Source organism: Marmota monax, unplaced genomic scaffold, assembly GCF_021218885.2.
Source record: "Marmota monax isolate L192 unplaced genomic scaffold, Marmota_monax_Labrador192_F-V1.1 WCK01_AAM20220418_F8-fsc00061, whole genome shotgun sequence".
Lineage (NCBI taxonomy): Eukaryota > Metazoa > Chordata > Mammalia > Rodentia > Sciuridae > Marmota > Marmota monax.
This window is the reverse complement of record NW_026695230.1, coordinates 19708257-19726906: the sequence shown is the minus strand read 5'-3', so window position 1 is coordinate 19726906 and position 18650 is coordinate 19708257. Positions and strand designations below refer to the sequence as shown.

Here is an 18650-nt window from a genome sequence, read left to right as displayed (position 1 = left end):
TTTGATCCATTCTGCTAATTTATGTCTTTTAACTGGGGGGTTAAGACCCTTAACATTCAGTGTTAGTATGGATATGTGTTTGTGTTTTCCTGCCATTTTCTTTTTTTGCTGTATTTAATACTGTCCTAATTCTCCTTTAAAAGATTATTAATTTCATTCCCACATTTGGGATCTTTGGGATTTGTTTTTGAGTTCCTCTGTGTGCATTTTATCTCTGAGTATTCTTTGTAGTGTTAGCTTGGTGCTCATGAATACTTTGAGTCTTATCATGGAAAGCTTTATTTCCCCCTCAAATTTGCTGGTGTACTAACCTTGGCTGATGTATTAACCTTGTTTCCTTTTATAACTTGGAATATCTCATTCCAGGCCATCCTTGATTTTTAGGATCTGATTTGAGGTATTAGAAGTGAGCCATATTGGTTTGCCTCTAAATGTGACCTTTTCTTCTTGTGGTCTTTAATATTCTTTCCTAATTTTCCATGTTAGGCATTTTGATTATGATATGTCTTCTATAACTTCTTGTTTGAATAGGTCTATTTGGAGTCTTGCAAGCTTCCTGGATGTGTGTGTGTGTGTGTGTGTGTGTGTGTGTGCTTGCGTGCGCACCTCTCATTTATGATATGGGATAAATTTTCTATAACTATCTCCTTGAAAATTTTCTTTATTCCTTTAGCTTGTATTTCCATGTTGTATTCTATCCCAGTGATTCTCAGGTTTTGTGTCTTGATGTTGTCCCATATTTCTTTTATCTTCTGATTATGTTCTATTATTTTTTTCCCTTTATTATTTTGTGTACTCAAATTCATGTGTCTGTCTTTAGGGCCTGAAGTTCTGTCTCAAGGGCTGAAGTTCTATTTTCTACATGATCTAATTTGTTAGTGATAATTTTAAGTAAATTTTTAATTTGGTTTATTGTATCATTTTTATGAGTTCTGATTGTTTTCTTTTTACTATTTCTATTTCTTTATTGAAGTGGTCTTTCATCTCCTGTATTTTGCTATCTTTTTTCTTTCCTTAGTTCTTCCTTTAGTTTATTGAAATTAAAAAAAAAAATTTTTGTAGTTGTAGATGTACATCATTCCTTTATTTTATTTGTTTAGTTTGATGTGGTGCTGAGGGTGGAACCTAATGCAAGGCAAGCGCTCTGCCACTGAGCTATAGCCCCAGCCCTTATTGAACATTTTAATAATCAGTGTTTTAATAATCTTTCTCTGGGATTTTATCACATCACTATCAGTGGGATCCTTCATTGGGGAATTGTGAATTTTGGGGGGAGATTTGTTTGCTATTTCCTTATGTTTTCAGAGTTCTTGTACTTGTGATCAATTGAGATGGATTTCCTTTCCTCTTTTTTATATTTGTCCTTTTGTTTGTAATTATCTTTTTGTCTTGGAGGTCTTTGTTTTTGATATATGAGGAGATGTCAAAGGGTCAGACCTGAGTTTCCTAATTGTTCTTCCTTTGGTCCTTGTTTTGGTTTGAAGCTTTTGTCTCCTCCATTCTTTGAGTTGGAGAATGTCAATGCTCTGGTCAGGTTAAATTGTGTGTAGGGTGAGATTCACTGTTGCTTGTTTGAGATGTAGTTATTTCTCAGCTGCAGGATCTCTACTCTGTGATCTTGAAGTGTCACAATCTCTTTCCAGGCCCGCTTAGAGGGGGACTCAGGAGTGGTACTAATATCAGCAACAGATGTTCACCTTTAAGATAAATATCTGGTGTCTACTTTGACATCTGTAACACTAATTGCTGCATGTATAGGAATAATAGTGGGGTCAGCATTTGACCACAGTACCAATAATTAAAAACCATGAATTACATTTGACAGTAGGTTGTCCAGTATATTAATAGTCACACCAACTTGAATGGGGTAGGAATTACATAGTCTAATCATTAGTTTGTTTTTTTTTTTGGGGGGGGGTACCAGGGATTGAACTCAGGGGAACTCAACTACTGAGCCACATCCACAGCCCTGTTTTGTGTTTTATTAGAGACAGGGTCTCACTGAGTTGCTTAGCACCTTGCTAAATTGCTGAGGTTGGCTTTGAATTCCTTATTCTTCTGCCTCTGCCTCCTGAGCCGCTTGGATTACAGGCATGTAGTTTGGGTTTTTATCACTTCTATTCTTTGTATTAAAATGTAGCTGGAGATTAATTTGTGCATGAAGCCAGGTGTGCTGTCTTTTGGTTAATTTAGTTTAGCAATAGAGTTTCTATCTGTAAACCTGTAGTATCCCTATAGTTTCCTAGCACCTCACAGAGTAGGGCAAAACAAACGATATTAAAAACTAATACAAATAGTATACAGCATTAAAATAAATACCCTCTCTCTACTATGACATCTACAACATTAATTACCACAAAACCCAGGAATGGTGGGGTCAGTAATTGTCAACAATGAAAACAATAATCATGAACTAGATCTAGCATTAAAGCAAACAGCAGGTGTCAATTATGTCATCCATAGCAATAATGATTGCATCAGTATTAATAGTGGAAGCAGGAGTTATAGAAGCCAATTAGTTCCGAAAAATGGTAAAAATACAGTTAATTAGGGAAAAAGAAAAAGTGCTAGGAAGGTAGAAAAGAATGTACAATCTGAAAATGTGAATAGAGAGAATGCAGAAGAGATGTAGCAGGTGATATTTATAAGGAAGGAGGGGAAAATTAGAAGTAGTAAAGGGAGCGTGGAAAAGAGAACAATAGAATCTGGCTATTAGCAAAAGATAAGAGAGAAAGCCAAGAGAAACGAACAAATGAAAACCATATAAAACAAAGCAAAAATGTACAAACCAAAAACCCTAACCCTCAAAATACAAGGCAAGGAAAAATGACTACATTAAAAAATGCTAAAAATGAGGAAAAAAGGTGTTTGTATATATTGCCACTAACCAAGATTTTTAATGAAAAATGAAGGAAATGTCTCCACTGAGGTAGTCAAAATGTTTGAATATGGATGGTCACTGACTGTACCCAGCTGTCTTTCTTTCCATTTCTTCTTGAGCTGTGTACTGAAAGAAAGAGAACAGGAGTAGGGGTTGTTAACCCCTTCCTGTTTTTGCTTTGTTCTCTGAGCTGCCAGTTGGAGTGACCTAAGACTGAAGCTGTTTGCTTCCCTTCTCACTGGTATTGAGATGGGATGGATTAGGAAGTACTGTCAGTGGAGTTTTGTCCATATAGACCAGGTCTGTGCACTCCCAGGCTTCCACACAGTTCTGTGAGGGAAGTTCCATCAGGTGTGGCTTAGGTCTAAACAGGCCTCAGGGGCTTTGTTGGGTGGTTTCTGTTTCAACACACCCTGAGGGCTTGACGGTGGCTGATCTCTGATGGCAGTCTGAATCTCAGAGCCTCTCAAGAATTCCATTCATGGGGCAGGGGAACTAATCCTCTACTCCCAGTGCTGCCCACAAACACAACCTTCCAGGAGTTAATCCCTGAATCTATTCACACTCACCTGTTTAGATTTTTGACTCACTTCAACTAGTCACATGAATTACCAGACTCAAAGGAGAAGTGAGTTGGGCTTCTCTTTGGTTTTCTAACTTGACTCCCCCTGGATACAGTCATTTTTTGTGCCTATTTCACGTACATTTTGCTAGGCCACTACAAGGCAGTAATTGCAGTGATTGCTCTAATCTCTCAGCTGGCTCCTGCAGCAGCAGCTACCAGCAAGGCTGCCTCAAGATGGCTCCTGCCTCAGCTCTCCTTGACCAGTTGAGAAACAGTGATTTTCAAGCACCAGTGCATGGTGTAACCTCTGGATCTGCTAAGCTCCAGCTGCTTTTTTTTTTTTTTTTTGATCCCAGGTTTTCCCATAGCAAATCTGTTTCTCTGTGTTCTCCTTCCTTCGTGATGAATTAGATAGAGCCTCTATTGCTGCTGCACTGTGCTGGTGCTACAGAAGGCTCAACTTTAATTCTTTCCTTTTTGTTTGTTGTACCCAAACTTCTGAGCCCCTAAGACACTTTGAATGTTCAATATTTAATTTTAGTGAAATCCATCCTTCATCCACTTCTCTGAGAAGCAGTACTCCTCTTGCTTGAATCTTGAGCCACAGAACAACTAGGAGTACAGCCTTCATCTACTCCCTGTATAATGTTGATCAAATTTCTTAACCTCTCTGAGTCTCAATTTGCTTATTTGAAAAATAAGGACAGTAACGATATTTATCTCAAAGGGAATATGTGAGGATAAAATGGGTTAATGCAGTACTTGAAATGTTGTCTGGTATATAATGAGTACCCTATACTGAATTTGGTGATATATTGTGTTTCTATATTTTATTTTGCTGTTCTGTGCATATTTCAGCATCTCTGAACTTAAGTGTCTTATGACTGATGGCATGTCAGAGTTTAGATTGCATCTTTTTTCTTTTTTAGTTATATATAAAATAATGTGTTGGGTTTTTTTTTTTTTTTTGACAATTAGTGATACTTTAGATTTTGATGAAGTATCATATGGGGTATTATTCCTGCCTTCTGAGACAGTGAAGTTGTTTGTATTACTAAGGGCAGCTTCCAAGATTATTTTCTGACCCCATGTCCTTTTTTCCTTTAATCCTTAAAAGCAAAAGGCAGATTACACATTCTTTTTAATACTTTCTCTTCTAGAGCAGTCAGACTCCAAAAGAGTATTGATAGGGCCCCTGCTATTCATGAACATGTCATCTCCATGACCTTGAAAATACTGTTTCATCTACTCAGAGCACCAACACTACACAACACATCCATCTCCAATGTTCTCCTCTCTGAGGAGGTCTTACCAAGTTCGTTCAGGCCCCCTCTCTTTTACTATGCCAGGTTGGTAAAACAACCTGGACACTCACAGATGATTTATCTCCTTCTGAGTACCCACTTGTGATCATTCATTTATATATCTGTCTCTGCTATTATATTATGAACAAATTTTTTGTCTTGCCCATTCACTTTCGTCTACCAATGTGGAACACTGCACTCCTTGCTCAGTGTCTAGCCACTGAATAGCAGCTGGCTAGACACTGAGCATGAAGTGCAGTAAGCATTCAGTGAGTGAGGAAATGAGTTCATGGTTTGGCCTCCCCTTCAGCCCACTCCCACTCGGGACCCATGACACTCCCAATATGTTTCTTTTTCATGCATCCCCTAACACCAGACTCTCCTGTCTCCAGAATCCAAGCTGGGCAGCACGAGGAAGGATATTCTTGCACAGGTTCAGAATGAAAGCCGGATCCGAAGTCAGAAACTAATGACAGAGCTCGCAGATTTCGTGCAAGTGTTCCAAATCATCAACTCAGACATTCATGCCATTGCCCGGTGCTGCCAGAAGGTAGGTTCTTCCCATCTGTCTGTCCCAGCTTATCCAAGGCCCATCCTTCCCAGAAGCTCAGGAAACTCTTCAGGTCTCTGCTGAACTTCCTAAAGGGCTTGATGTTCTTATGTATTCACATAAATGATCTGTCTTTGCTAATTCTTGCCCTGTTCACATGGCACATAGTTTCCTGGTGTCGGGAGGAGATACTAGTGTAAGGAAAAAGATAGGATCTTGCTTTCAGAGATATTGTTCTGCTCTCTGTGACAGCTAGTCAGATAGGACAATGTTGCCCTGTCATTAGGGTTATGATCTGGTGGGTAAGAAACTGCCTCAGAGAGTCCTGGGTCAGAGGGGGATCTGATCCCATATTGTCCCTGATTCCATTTGTTGAAAGGCAGCAGCTTGTCCTAAAGCCTCTACTCCAGAAGGCAGGAATGCTGTTTGAGGATGGGCCTAAAGAGTTTCACAGGGTTGTGGGGGTACTGGTCTCATACTGTAATCCCTGCAGTTGAATGAAGCCAATGAACAGTACATCCAGCTGGAGGAGAGAATGGAATATATCCAGTCACTCCTGGAACTCATCCGCAACCATTTTAGCTTCTATAGTGCTGAGAATGAGAAATTGGACATCTCGGTAAGAGGGCATTTCAGGGAGTCAACCATCCCACCTGGTCCCCATCCTCCACAACCACGTCTATGCAACTTCCCTCTGCTTGTTCCACAGCTTCTGGATATGTGGGAGGCATTTCAGTTTGAGAGAAGCCAGGCCTCAGAGATCCTGCTCAGCAAGCAACATGCCATTGTGCCCAAGCTACAGCAGCTGATGGCAGCAGCATTGGCAGAGTTAGAAGGTCTGCTGCAGAAAGCCCTGTCTGGTCCCTTCATGGACCCTGAACAAGAGCAAAGGAGCATTGAGAACCAGCTTATTGCTTTGGAGCATCAGTACCAGGACACAGTCATCCGCCTCAATGAACTACACCATGCCTATGTGACCTTCACTGGTACTGAGGACCGGCCCCCCCCCCCCCGCCCCATTGTCCCATGATCAGTCTCTAACTGAGATAAGTTGGGACTCAGTCATATGTCCTGTGTGATTCTAAGCAAGTCTTAGGAATCATATACCTTCATTGGTCTCTTTTATAAATGAACAAAACCTTCATATATTGGGTATTTTAGGTATTGTACTTAGGTGGGAATATAGAGGGCTCAGTCTGGTAGGGAAGGCAAACAGTTGAATGTTTCATTAGAATGTGACGGAGCTAAATACTGTGCAGGAGAATTTTGTGCCATCACTGTAGAACTAAGCCTTTGTGTAGTTTTGTTCAATGTAGTTCTATATGAAGGAGCAGCCCCCCCCCAAAGGAATAATGTCTTTTTATATATTTTTTTTAGATATATATGACAGTAGAGTGTATTTTGACATATTATACATACATGGAGTACAACCCATTCCAATTAGAGTCCTACTTTTGTGGTTGTACATGATGTGGAGTTACGCTTTGTGAATTCATAAATGAGCAAAGGAAAGTAAAGTCCAATTCATTCTACTGTCTTTCCTATTTCCATACCTTTCCCTTCCCTTCATTCCCCTTTGTCTAATCCAGTGAACTTCTATTCTTCCCTCTCTACCCTCCCTTTTTGTGGGTTAGCTTCCACATATCATAGAACATTTGGCCTTTGTTTTTTGGGGGACTGGCTTGTTTCATTTAGCATGATATTCTCCAGTTCCCTTCATTTCCTGGCAAATGCCATAATTTCAATCTTCTTTAAGACTGAATAATATTCCATTGTGTATATGTACCACATTTTCTTTATCAATTCATCTGCTGAAGGGCACCTAGGTTGGTTTCATAGGTTACCTATTGTGAATTGAGCTGCTATCAACATTGATATGGTTGCATCACTACAGTATGCTGATTTTAGGTCTTTTGGGCATAGACCAAGGAGTGGGATAACCAGATCAAATGGTCATTCCATTCCAAGTTTTCTGAGAAATCTCCAGCTGCTTTTCAGAGTGGTTTCACCAATTTTCAGTCCCACCAGCAATGTATATCTTTTCCTTCACATCCTTGCCAACATTTATTGTTGCGTGTATTCTTGACAATCGCCATTCTGACTAGAGTGAGATGGAATCTCAGTGCAGTTTTAATTTGCATTTCTCCAATTGCTACAGATAATTAAATATTTTTTCATGTATTTGTTGACCAATCATATTTCTTCTTCTGTGAAGTGTCTGTTCCTTTGCCTATTTATTTATCAGTTTATTTGTTTTTTCAGTGTTAAGTTTTTTTGAGTTATTTATATATCTTGGAGATTAATGCTCTCTTTTAAGTGCAGGTGTTAAAGATTTTCTCCAATTCTGTAGGATCTCTCTTCATATTCTTGATTATTTCCTGCCGCTTTCCTGGCGACTAAACACTCAGACCTTTTAGCCCACCCAGGGACATCATTCCCCGGGTTTCTTGCACCTAAAACACTCAGGGGTCACTCCAGGTAAACTGAAATAACTGGGCCCGTGAAATAACCACACAAGAGACAGAAATACCTTTTTCTTTGGGGGTGTTGTGACAGCTTCTCTGACCTTAAGGGTCTGCAGAAAGGGAGAGAGAGAGAGCCCACACGTGCTGACCCCTTTTATTCAGGAGAAGCTATTCAAATGAGGCAAGGAGTCAGGTTTCAGGGGGCTAAGTCTAGCTTCATGATGTCTGCTGTCAGCAGTTGACTGACATCTAGGAAGGCCACACCCAAGGGCAGAGTAAGAGAAGGGAACACAGAAAGGGGGTTTCCATGGAACATTCTATCCCAAACAGGGCAAGGGGTAATATTACAAAGGAATAGGTGAGCATAGCTCCACCCATGGGGCTGTAGGAAGGCACATCCATGCATGAGACACAGTCGCTGGAACCCTAGAAGACCTGGGCTATCCAGCTGCCACACCTTTCAGCAGAGTCAGACCCAGTCACATGCTGGTTTGGCCTCCCACAGTTTCCTTTGCTGTGAAGAAGATCTTAGTTTGATACCATCTCACTTATTGATTCTTGATTTTACTTTTTGTGCTTCTGGCGTATTATTGAGGAAGTCGGTTCCTGAGCTGAGGTGATAAACATTTGGGCCTACTTTTTCTTCTATTAGATGTAGGGTCTCTGGTTTAATTCCTAGGTCCTTGATTCACTTTGATTTGATTTTTGTGCACGGTAAGAGATAGGAGTTCAGTTTCATTCTACTACATATGGATTTCCAGTTTTCACAGCAACATTTGTTGAAGAGGCTATCTTTTCTCCAATGTATGTTTTTGGTGCCTTTGTCTAGCATGCGATAACCACATTTATGTGGGAATGTCTCTGTGTCTTCTAAAGAACGACGTCTTGATGTTACAGTAGCCAATATGGTCTAGAGGGAAGGCTGCTGAGGGCCTCACCAGCCCACCAAATAGGACAGATGTGTTGATTTAGCCCTTCTATACAGTCGAGCAGGTAGGCTAGTTCCCATCTGTAAAACAAAACAAAACAAAAACAAAAACATTATGGGCTGGAGTTTCTTTTTTCAGATTTATCTCTTGGAAAGACACATTATTTGTGAGTTGCTCCTTGGCCAACTACCAACTACTACCATATCTTCCTGTGAGCATCCCCAATCTCAGGGCTGTTTGGTCAGATAAGATAGAGAACACTCTAGAACCACTCTCAAGCTTCTTTAGCAGTATAGTGAGAGGCCCTTAGCATATACTCTTACCTGATGTGGACCACAAACCTTGACCTTTTCTGAAAGGGGCTGGGATAATTTGTGAAAAATCACAGTAGAGAATTCAGGCCTTGTGGTTTTAGGCCCAAAAAACCCAACAGCATTGCTTTTACTTCTTTCCTCCATCCCTATATCCTCACCAAACTCCCAGTTAAAATGACCTAGGATTTTAGATCCAGGTGGTTTAATAACTACCCACAAACTTTAAATCATGGTTCTTCTATTTTAGTCATTACTTTTAGAATTTGCTTTATTTTATAACCATGTGAACAACTATTTTGACATATGAGGTTTACTGGTTTTGTTTACTTACTACCATTTATTTTAAATACCACATCTTTTAATTCCTTCCTCAGATGGCTTAGAATATTTCTCTGAGTATTTTTTCAAAGAAGGGAGTTGTAGACATTAAAATTGTTGTGCTCCTTATATGCTGAGAATGACATTAAAATGTCACAACTTAGTTAAATATTGACTTTTGAAATCACAGATTTGTTTTCAAACTTTGATACTGAATCATTGACTTCCAACATTTAGCATTGGATCAGATATATCTGGTATCAGTCTGATTTTTCTTTTGTATCAATTTATCAATTCCTTTATAATTATATGTGCTATGGTCTCTTTATAGAATTTTTTACTGTATGTTGACTTTACTAGATCTCTTTCATTTATTTTCTTCATTCTCACACATTCTTTTATTCCTTTCCTCTGAGTTCTAGATAAAAGTTATGAGCTTGTATTATAAACTTCTATCTTCTATGTATCTAGTTTATCTTTTTCATTGTATTTTAAAGTACCCACTTATTCTGTATGTATGCATGCTTATGTATACATGTTCATGAATGCAAGTGGGTGTTTATGTGTGTGTATACATGCTTATGTATCCTAGCTATATTTGCTGAAGATGACAAAAGCAAAGATACTCCACTAGCAAGAGCCACGTTGTGCTCAGATCTATTTCTAATACTGTTTCCCACTGAAAGGAACCAGGGCTACTCAGAGTAATGGATGATTCTGAGAACTGTGGTAGGGAAGGTACAAGATGAGTCTGGAGTATCTTTTATACCAGAAAGTAAGGAAGTGTTAGATTAACAAAGTGATGGTAGCTTGTCACAAGGATATGGGAGGGATGTCAACAGGCCAAATCTGAGACAAACTGAGCAACTAAGTAATATAGTAACAAATTCTAAATTATCAAAAAACTCCAGTAATTTATTATACATAGTAATATTAAATAAGTAAATAAAGATAAATAAGTATAGATTCGTGCTTACAGTAGAATACCAAGAGCTAACTGGCAAATGTGAAGAGAGGGCTGGAGTGGTAACATTCTGTAACTGTTACTGGAGTAAAGATCTGGTTAATCAAAGCAAAAGACAAAGGGTTAGCTGGGTACATCAGTACTCACCTGTAATACTAGTGTCAGGAGGTTGAGGTAGGAGAATTTCAAGTTCAAAGCCAGCCTGGGAAACTTAGCAAGACCTTATCTCAAAATTGAAAAATAAGGAGGGTTGGGGATATAGGTCAGTGGTAGAGCACCGTGGGTTCAATTCTCAGTAATAGGGGAGAGGGGCTTAATTTGTTGAGGCAGGGAAAGTTACTATTAGAAAAGCCAGCTCAACAAGAAGAAAGAGGACTACTATTACAGAGTCATTCTTGCTAGGAGACTGACTGAGTATGGCTTATATTGGTGGTTGGTGGGTGTGCCCAGACTGGTGAGCACCTTCCAGCTTCAAGAGGGCTGGATGATACATATCTTATCCTGATTACTTAGCCATGAGGTGTTTTCGGTTTCTATAAGTCTCAAAAACAAAGACCATTATTTCTTTTGTCGGTTCCTGCGCTGATTAGCTACGTATTTATTATACAATGGACCAGAAAGAGATGGGGATAACTACCCCAAGGTCCTCTTGACTGTCAAACTCTTGGTAAGGAAAGAGAACATCCTTTCTTTATACACACTATAAACTCCTGGCAATTAAATTAAAACATCCTTCCTCAGCTATGTGAAACAAAGGCACAAAAACATCCCAATGCTTGATTTCATAGACCATCATAATAAATATTGGATCAAGTAAGGATCATCAATGGATGACAAATCTGGGGCAAGTTTGATGAGGAGCAGAATTAAAACCATTTTAGAGTCAAGCCTGAAGGACTGAGGAAGCAAAAGAAACAGTAATTAATTAGTGGAGAAATTCAGCAATTTAATCAAAATTAAGATCACCAGTGAAAAGCAGGCATATGTCTCCTGATATCATACAGGAAGGAGGACACACATCACCTATGCTGTGGTGCAGCTGAGAATTGAATAACATCATGAAAAAAAATCATAAAAATACAGTTTGAAGAACTTTCTAGTAACAAAAAAAGGAAGAATGAGGACTATATGGTATTTCAAAAATGTTTGTTACAAAAGACAAAAACTATGGAAATGTTCCAGATTTAAAACTTAAAAGACATGACAAATAAGAGCAATATTTGACCCTAAATTATATATTATACCTGAGGGGAATCAGTGCTATAGAGAATATTATTAATTGACAAAATCGGAATGAGGAATATAAAAATATTGTAGTTGTGATATATTAATTAATTAAAATTAATTTAACTCAATAACTTAGTAAGGCCCTAAGCAACTTAGTGAGACCCTGTTTCAAAAATAAATAAATAAATAAAATTAAAAAGGCTAGGGATGTAGCCCAGTATTAGAGTGCCCTTGAGCTTAATCCCCAGTAAAAAAAATTAATTTGATAATCATCTTATGATTATATAAGATAGTATTCTTATTCTTAGAAAGTACACACTTTGGGCATACATTTTGGGATAAAGGGATAGCCAAGATTTATGTAACTTCTCCTTAAATAGTTCAGAAAAAAAAAATTGTATTTGTGTTATCATGCCCATATACATAGAGAGCATGTGAACACAAATAATAAAGTAAATGGTTAAATTTTAATAAGTCTACCCAAAATTATTCACTTGAGTATTTTTCCTTGTAAAACTGAAATTTTTGAAATCCTTTCCAGATAAGACATTTTAAAATGCAATGGAAATTACTGAATAGATAATATGAAAATGTTCACAGAAAAAAGAGAGAGAGAAATGTGCTAATTCAGTAGCTTGTGAGATGAATGGAGGAAATAATTGCCAATGGCAAACACAATAAGGAGCTTCACTATTTATCCCTATGCAGGCCAGATTTTCTTTCATAGTTATCTCCCTGGACTTGCCTTAGGCTATTCATTCACTTATTCATTCACTCAGCAGATATTCGTTATATGCCTGCTGTGTATAGGCTTGAAGTACATTAAGGAACAAATGACAAATCCCCATTTTAGTCGGAAGAAAAAGACAACAAATAATAAACATAAGATAAAACTAAATTATGTAGTGTATTAGAAAGTGATAAGTGATCCAGGGAAGAAAAAAACTGTTGAGAATGCTAGGAAGGGAAGATAGCAGTTTTTATGGGACAGTTACATAGTCCTCATCATGAAGGTGCTATATGAGCAAGGACTTGGAGCTGGCATGAGCATGAGCTGTGTTATTCTCTGAGGGAATAGTGTTCCAGGAAGAATGAACTATAATCTCTCTCTCTCTCTCTCTCTCTCTCTCTCTCTCACACACACATACACACACACACACACACACACACTCTCTCTCTCTCTCTCACACACACACACACACACACCACTTTTTTTCTGATATTATGAGCTCTTGACTGACTATTCCCCAACTAGCTCAGGTCTTAGCCAGCCCTATTCCACAGGAGATGACAGTCCAGTGCCTCTGCCAATCTGTGGGACTCGTCCTATCATACTGCAGCAACGCATATGGCATCTGTACCGAGTGATCTCTGAAAACATCAGTGAATGGAAGTGCATGGCTTTTGACAAGGTGCTAATACACCTCCTTAGAAGTTTTGCCTGGGAATAAGGATTGCAAGGGTGGGGTTAGAGGAGGGTTTCAAGCTGAGAGTGAGCCCTTTTTCCTTTAGTTCAACCTGTCTATGGCCCGGGAAAAGACAAATAGCTGGCTGACAGAGGCAGCACGGATTAGCACCACCCTGGGACTGCACAGTCCAGTGCTGCAACGCTGCATGCGCATGCTGGAAGAGTTCCGTAGCTATCTGCCCTTGCTTACCAAACTGGGCAGTTTGCAGCTGCAGAACCCTAACTACCAATCCCTCCTGAGAGGTATGTTTGGTTAGAGTCAGAGGGGAGAAGAAAGTGGGGATGCAGAGTATAGAGCAATGCAACAACTTAATTCTTCGTTGTTTTTGCTGAAAACATCTTTCCTCCCTAGATTGCTCCCCGCTTTCCCCCCAAATACCATAATATTCTTTCTCCAACAGATAAGAAAATTCTCATCTCCTTTCTGTAGGCTACCCTTTGCTGACTTGGAGGGGATGATAGTGGCTGGGCTTTGCTTGGGGTCTTGGTTCTGAGCTCTGTACTGTGCTTTGCACCTTGGGTTCTGAGCTTTTGTGCACTAAGATCCGCAGTCTGGGCTGGGCTCTGGGTCTTGCATCTGGACTTACGGTAGAATTAAACTCTAAAACATGGGTGGGATTCTGTCACATGCTGGGTGTTCTTCTGACTTGTCTCTTCTACCTCTAGCTTTAGGGCTGAACATTCACAATGTGGAACTCCTAACACTGCGCCAGCTGCTCGCTTGTCCGCTGCTGGAGTTTGCAGATCGAATCAACCAGGTGGGGGTCCACAGGAGAGAGTTAAAAGAGGTGGTCCAAGCCCAGTACCTGTAATAGAGTCAATCAAGGGCTAGTAGTTCCTTGAGACTCAGGGGCAGTAGATGTTGGCATGTAAGAACAAGTCCTTAAGTCTTCAGATGATCTGATGGGTGAATCTAGACACTATATGACTGAATGTTCTCCCTAGGAGAAGGAAATGGGTAGCAACCTCTAAGTGGTAGGCACACAGAACAGCAGATGTCCCCTAACATTTACCCTGTCCCAAAAGAAAACAAGCTGATCAAAGTATTATCTGCTCAGTGAGATCCTTGCACAAAGGTAGGTTTTAACCTATCTGGGCTATCTTTGAAGCCTGATGGTCTCACTGTTCCTCCATCTATGAGACTTTTACTTCCTGAACCCTGTCCCTTGAGTTTGTCTCAGACTCAGTCCCTAAGTCCTTGCTTTAAAGCTTTCTCCTCAGCCATCTGCCAGTCCTGGCATCTGAGACCCAGGTGTTCCAGGTCTGGCAGTGTGAGAATGAACGAATTCATGCACAAGAGAGCCTGAAACAGCTGCAGAAGTACTGGGAAACGTGCCATTTACGCCTGCTCAACTTTATCCTGCATGTACCCTATGAGCCCCCAGCCTCAGAGCACTCTAAGAGGCAGGCCCTCCGCAGCCCCCAGTGGGAAATAGTGGGCAAGGACAGTGGCACCTTCATTCTTTCAGGTGAGACTCAGCTCTTGTGACCTCATGAATGCCTTCTGCCTGGGACCATTTTCATCTATTACATCTACCAAGCCCTGCCATATCTAGTTTCTTTAGCTAGGGCCCAATCATTACTGGGTAGCCTGAGGGATCAGTCTGTTCTGACAATTTGTCTTCCATGTAGCTCTCATACTCTTAATCTCCATGGGATATCTGTCCCCTGCCTACACACACACACACACACACACACACACACACACACACACACCTTCCCCCTAGCCAAGGCCTGGCTCCTTCAGAGATGGTACTTTCTTTTCTGGATGTAGTAAAAAATAACCATTCCTCGTGATTATTTTGTCTTTCAATGCTTTGTCCTCTAGATTGCACCCTATAATTCATCCTCATTCACTCCTTCTTTCTTTCACTCATACTCTCATTAAACTTACCAGCCTCCTCTGTGCCAAACACAAGAGACTCTGAGGTTTACAGAGAGTAGCCCTGTCCCATGGAATAATGCCACCTCAGCTTTTCCTCCACAGACTACAGTAGCTTACAAGATTCTATACATGGAAGTCTTCAGACGTTGTTTAAGATACTGGCCATCCAAAAGTCAGGAGACTTACACAAAGTAGCTTTGGAGTGGGTGACCATCATGAATAGTCTGAGTGAGTGCAGGCCTTTAGCTGGGCTGATGGATGGAACCTGAGGTGGGATGGCCAAGAGGGATGGGGGTAAGAGGTGGAGGCTGAATGGAGAATATCTGAAGGACAGATTGAGAATCTCCTTCAGAGATATTTCTTCACATGGGGTGACCAGGTCTTTATTTACAATGAATGTTTTATTTTCCCTAACAAGGTCCCTGGGTCCTGATGAGTAGAGTATTTTGGTTGGGCTTATGGGGGTACCCATGAGGCCAGGAGCAGGCTGGACCTACTTGCAGAAGCTAGTACTCTAGTGTCTCTCTCCAGTATCCCTCTGGCTGCTTCCATAGGTGCCCTGCTAGAGGTGTGGGTGATGTTCCAGCAGAAGTGGATTTTTATAAACAAAGTTCTACATGAAATGAAGATCCAATTTCCCAGTGCTGATCTGGTAGGGAGTGGAGTCAAGGCAGAGTGGGCAAAGGCTCCTGAATAGTGGTGGAGTGGGGAGTTGCCATTTCACATTTACACTCATTTTTTACCCTCTCCTTCACCACAGAATGTTCGTTTCAAGGTCATGGATGATCAGTATCGGACCCTGATGCGCATCTCTATAGCTGACCCCATGGTTCTGTCACTTATAATGCCCAGTGCCAAAAGGAGCCCTTATTTCCAAGGCCAGCATCTACAACAAATGCTGCAAGCAGGATCAGTGGAGCTGGAGAGCATCATCATGGCTCTAGAGAGTGTGCTCTATGGTGTATGTGCCCAATTCCCCCGCCTTTTCTTCCTTAGTGATAGTGAACTTGTGGCCTTGCTAGCTGCCCCTCTAGAGTCATGTGAAGCCCAGTTGTGGGTCAAACGCTGCTTTTCTCATGTGCGTGCTGTGAACTTCCAGTCCATCCCCCAAAATAATGAGAAAAACATGGATGACCAGGAGTCAAGTCCAAACAGACAAACTCAGGTAGAGACACTGGCTGTTCTAGGGGAAGGTGGGGAGGAAGTGAAGCTGCAGCAGCCCCTTCTTCTGCATCCAGATCTCCCCAAGTGGCTGGCCTCTTTGGAGAAGTGTCTGCGTTTGATACTAGTGCACAAACTGCAGGATTGTGTGGCTGCCCGCCTTACTCTTGTTAAAGGTGAGGCCTTTAACAAGCTGCCTCAGCAAAACCAGTTGGCCCTGCAACTAAATGTCCAACACTGGCTAGATTTAATCCAGGCCTTCCCATGGCAATGTATACTGATAGCAGAAGAAGTGGTGTGGCGAGCTGAGATGGAGGAGGCTGTGCTTGAGTGGGGGACCCTAGCCATGACTTCCAGGCATATAGGCAAGCTAGAGGTACTGGTGCAATTTATACGAGCCCAGAGGAGCTCCAAGGGTGGACAGCCTCTGCCCTCTGTCCGCCAAGCCAGCCTGTTTAGTGCTCTACTGGTTATGGCAGTAACTCACCGGGATATAGCACAACTGCTAGAGAAGCATCACGTCAGTGATCTGACAGACTTTCATTGGGCCCGCCAAATCAAGTATCACCTGGGTTCACCTCATTTGATCCCCAAAAGTCCCCTGCAGAGTCTTATGACTACTATATCTAAGGAATCCTCTCTGACACCAGCTGCATGCTGGATAGATGTGCTGGGCCGGTCCTTCCTATACAATTATGAGTACTTTGGTCCCAGACTGAGGCCACTACCCAGCCTGCTGCCTGAGAGGCCAGTGCTGGTTCTATTATTGGCCCTGGAGGAGGTGGCTTGTGGGACTCTACTGGGCCCTGATGGTGTGGGTAAGACAGGGTTGGTGAATAGCCTGGCACAGGCTCTTGGCCGCCAGCTGGTAATGATGCCCTGCTTGCCTCAGACAGAAGTCCGATGCCTGAGCAACTACTTGAATGGTGCCCTGCAGGGTGGTGCCTGGCTGCTATTGGAGGCAGTTCACCACTTGCCTCCTGGCTTGCTGTCTGCCCTGGGCCAGCGCCTGGCTGAACTGCAATACCTCTGTGCCCCACTGTACCAGGAGGCTTCCCAAAGCACCAGCACCATAGATCCCACTAAGCCTCAGCTTCTTGGCACTGGCTTCTTTGAGAAACATCATGTGTCTGTATGCTTCGGCTACGGCTGTCTCCTGACACTGCGTGCCCTGAGCCCTGTTGTACCTGCCAACCTGCACCTGCTACTGAGGCCTGTGGCACTAGCACTGCCTGACCTACAGCGAGTAGCAGAGCTGACCCTGCTGGGTGCAGGTGTGCGTAATGCCTCACTCATGGCTACTCGCCTATCCAAATTCTTCTCCTTAGAGCGTGAGCTGGTGTCTGGGCATCTGCCCTGCCGCTTGCCACTGCTCAAACAGATACTAGAAGATACAATACAGACACTAAATGAGACCAATAAGGAGGAAGTTAACTTCCAGCATTCCAGCAGCCAAGTAGCCATGGAAGAAGCTGCCCTACTGCGTGCCCTGCTACACTCACCACTGTTCAGCATCCTTGATGGGCCCCACTTACACAACCTCCAAGAGCTGCTCAGTGGCATTTTCCCTAGTGCTAGCCAAGTGTTAGCAGAGCCTATGGTCCACAGGCTGATGAAGCCATTGGTGGTGGAGGAACTGCGGCAGGTAGGACTGTATCCAGGCTCTGACATTTTGGGGTCTCTGGAGCAGCTGAGTCAGGCCCTGAGCCGGGCCTCAGGCATTCTCCTCCTGGGCCCTGCAGGCAGTGGAAAAACTGCTTGTTGGAACAGCTTATTTAAGATCCAGAATCGGCTGGCAGCTATGGAGAATACCTCAACTCAAGGCTGCCAACCTGTAGAAATTACTCACCTCTACCCCAGTGTTCTAAGTTCCCAGGAGTTTCTAGGAAACCTAGAGGGCCCCTGCTGGCACCATGGTGTCTTTCCCAGGCTGCTTCGTGCCCAACCTCGTTGTAATAGCATGGGCCCAAAGAAGCAGGGAGAGGAATTGATGGGGATGCAGCACTGGATAGTATGTGATGGGGCCTCTAGTGCTGCTTGGCTGGACTCCGTTACTTGCCTCCTGAGTGACTCTTCCCAGCTTAGCCTCCCCAACGGTCAACAGATAGCACGACCCCCAGGTACGTTTCTCTTGATGGAGATAGCAGATGCAAAAGGCATGTCCCCAACAGTGGTGGGCCATTGTGCTCTAGTCTGGTGTGGTGGGGAGCAGACTTGGCAGTGTATGCTTAGCATCTTGATGACAGCCCTGCCCCATGAATATCGCTTGCAGTCCCAGACAATCACTGAGCTCAACCACCTGGCTGAAGTTCTAGTGCCTGCAACATTCAGATTTCTTACCCGCAAGCATGCCAGTTCTCTATTGCAGGTACATGGGCAGCAGGCTGTTTGCCCAGGTGTGGCAGAAGTCACCAGCCTGGCACGTATCTTGCGTGGTCTGCTTGACCCCCACCTGCGCCTAGATGAGGAAAAGAAGGCACATTCAGGTGGGAAGATGGAAGGCTGATGTGAGAGGGACGGGTTCTTTAGGATAGCTGGGCTATAGCTGGAGCCAGAAATATGGGGTCTGGGTGGAGCTGGGCAGGAGACTAACAGTGAGAAGTAATATGGTCAACTTCT

General features: G+C 42.3%; 1 protein-coding gene across 1 annotated transcript in view; it reads left to right on the top strand.

The window, feature by feature from the left end:
• Dnhd1 (dynein heavy chain domain 1) overlaps nucleotides 1-18650 on the top strand; it is a 106845-nt gene that overhangs the window by 40394 nt on the left and 47801 nt on the right. Inside the window, exons 12-21 of the mRNA XM_046437957.2 lie at nucleotides 5143-5300; nucleotides 5794-5919; nucleotides 6010-6286; nucleotides 12802-12929; nucleotides 13030-13228; nucleotides 13652-13743; nucleotides 14247-14454; nucleotides 14973-15098; nucleotides 15425-15522; nucleotides 15631-18517. Coding sequence (XP_046293913.1) covers nucleotides 5143-5300; nucleotides 5794-5919; nucleotides 6010-6286; nucleotides 12802-12929; nucleotides 13030-13228; nucleotides 13652-13743; nucleotides 14247-14454; nucleotides 14973-15098; nucleotides 15425-15522; nucleotides 15631-18517 — 4299 coding nt within the window. The remainder of the gene's footprint in view (nucleotides 1-5142; nucleotides 5301-5793; nucleotides 5920-6009; nucleotides 6287-12801; nucleotides 12930-13029; nucleotides 13229-13651; nucleotides 13744-14246; nucleotides 14455-14972; nucleotides 15099-15424; nucleotides 15523-15630; nucleotides 18518-18650) is intronic.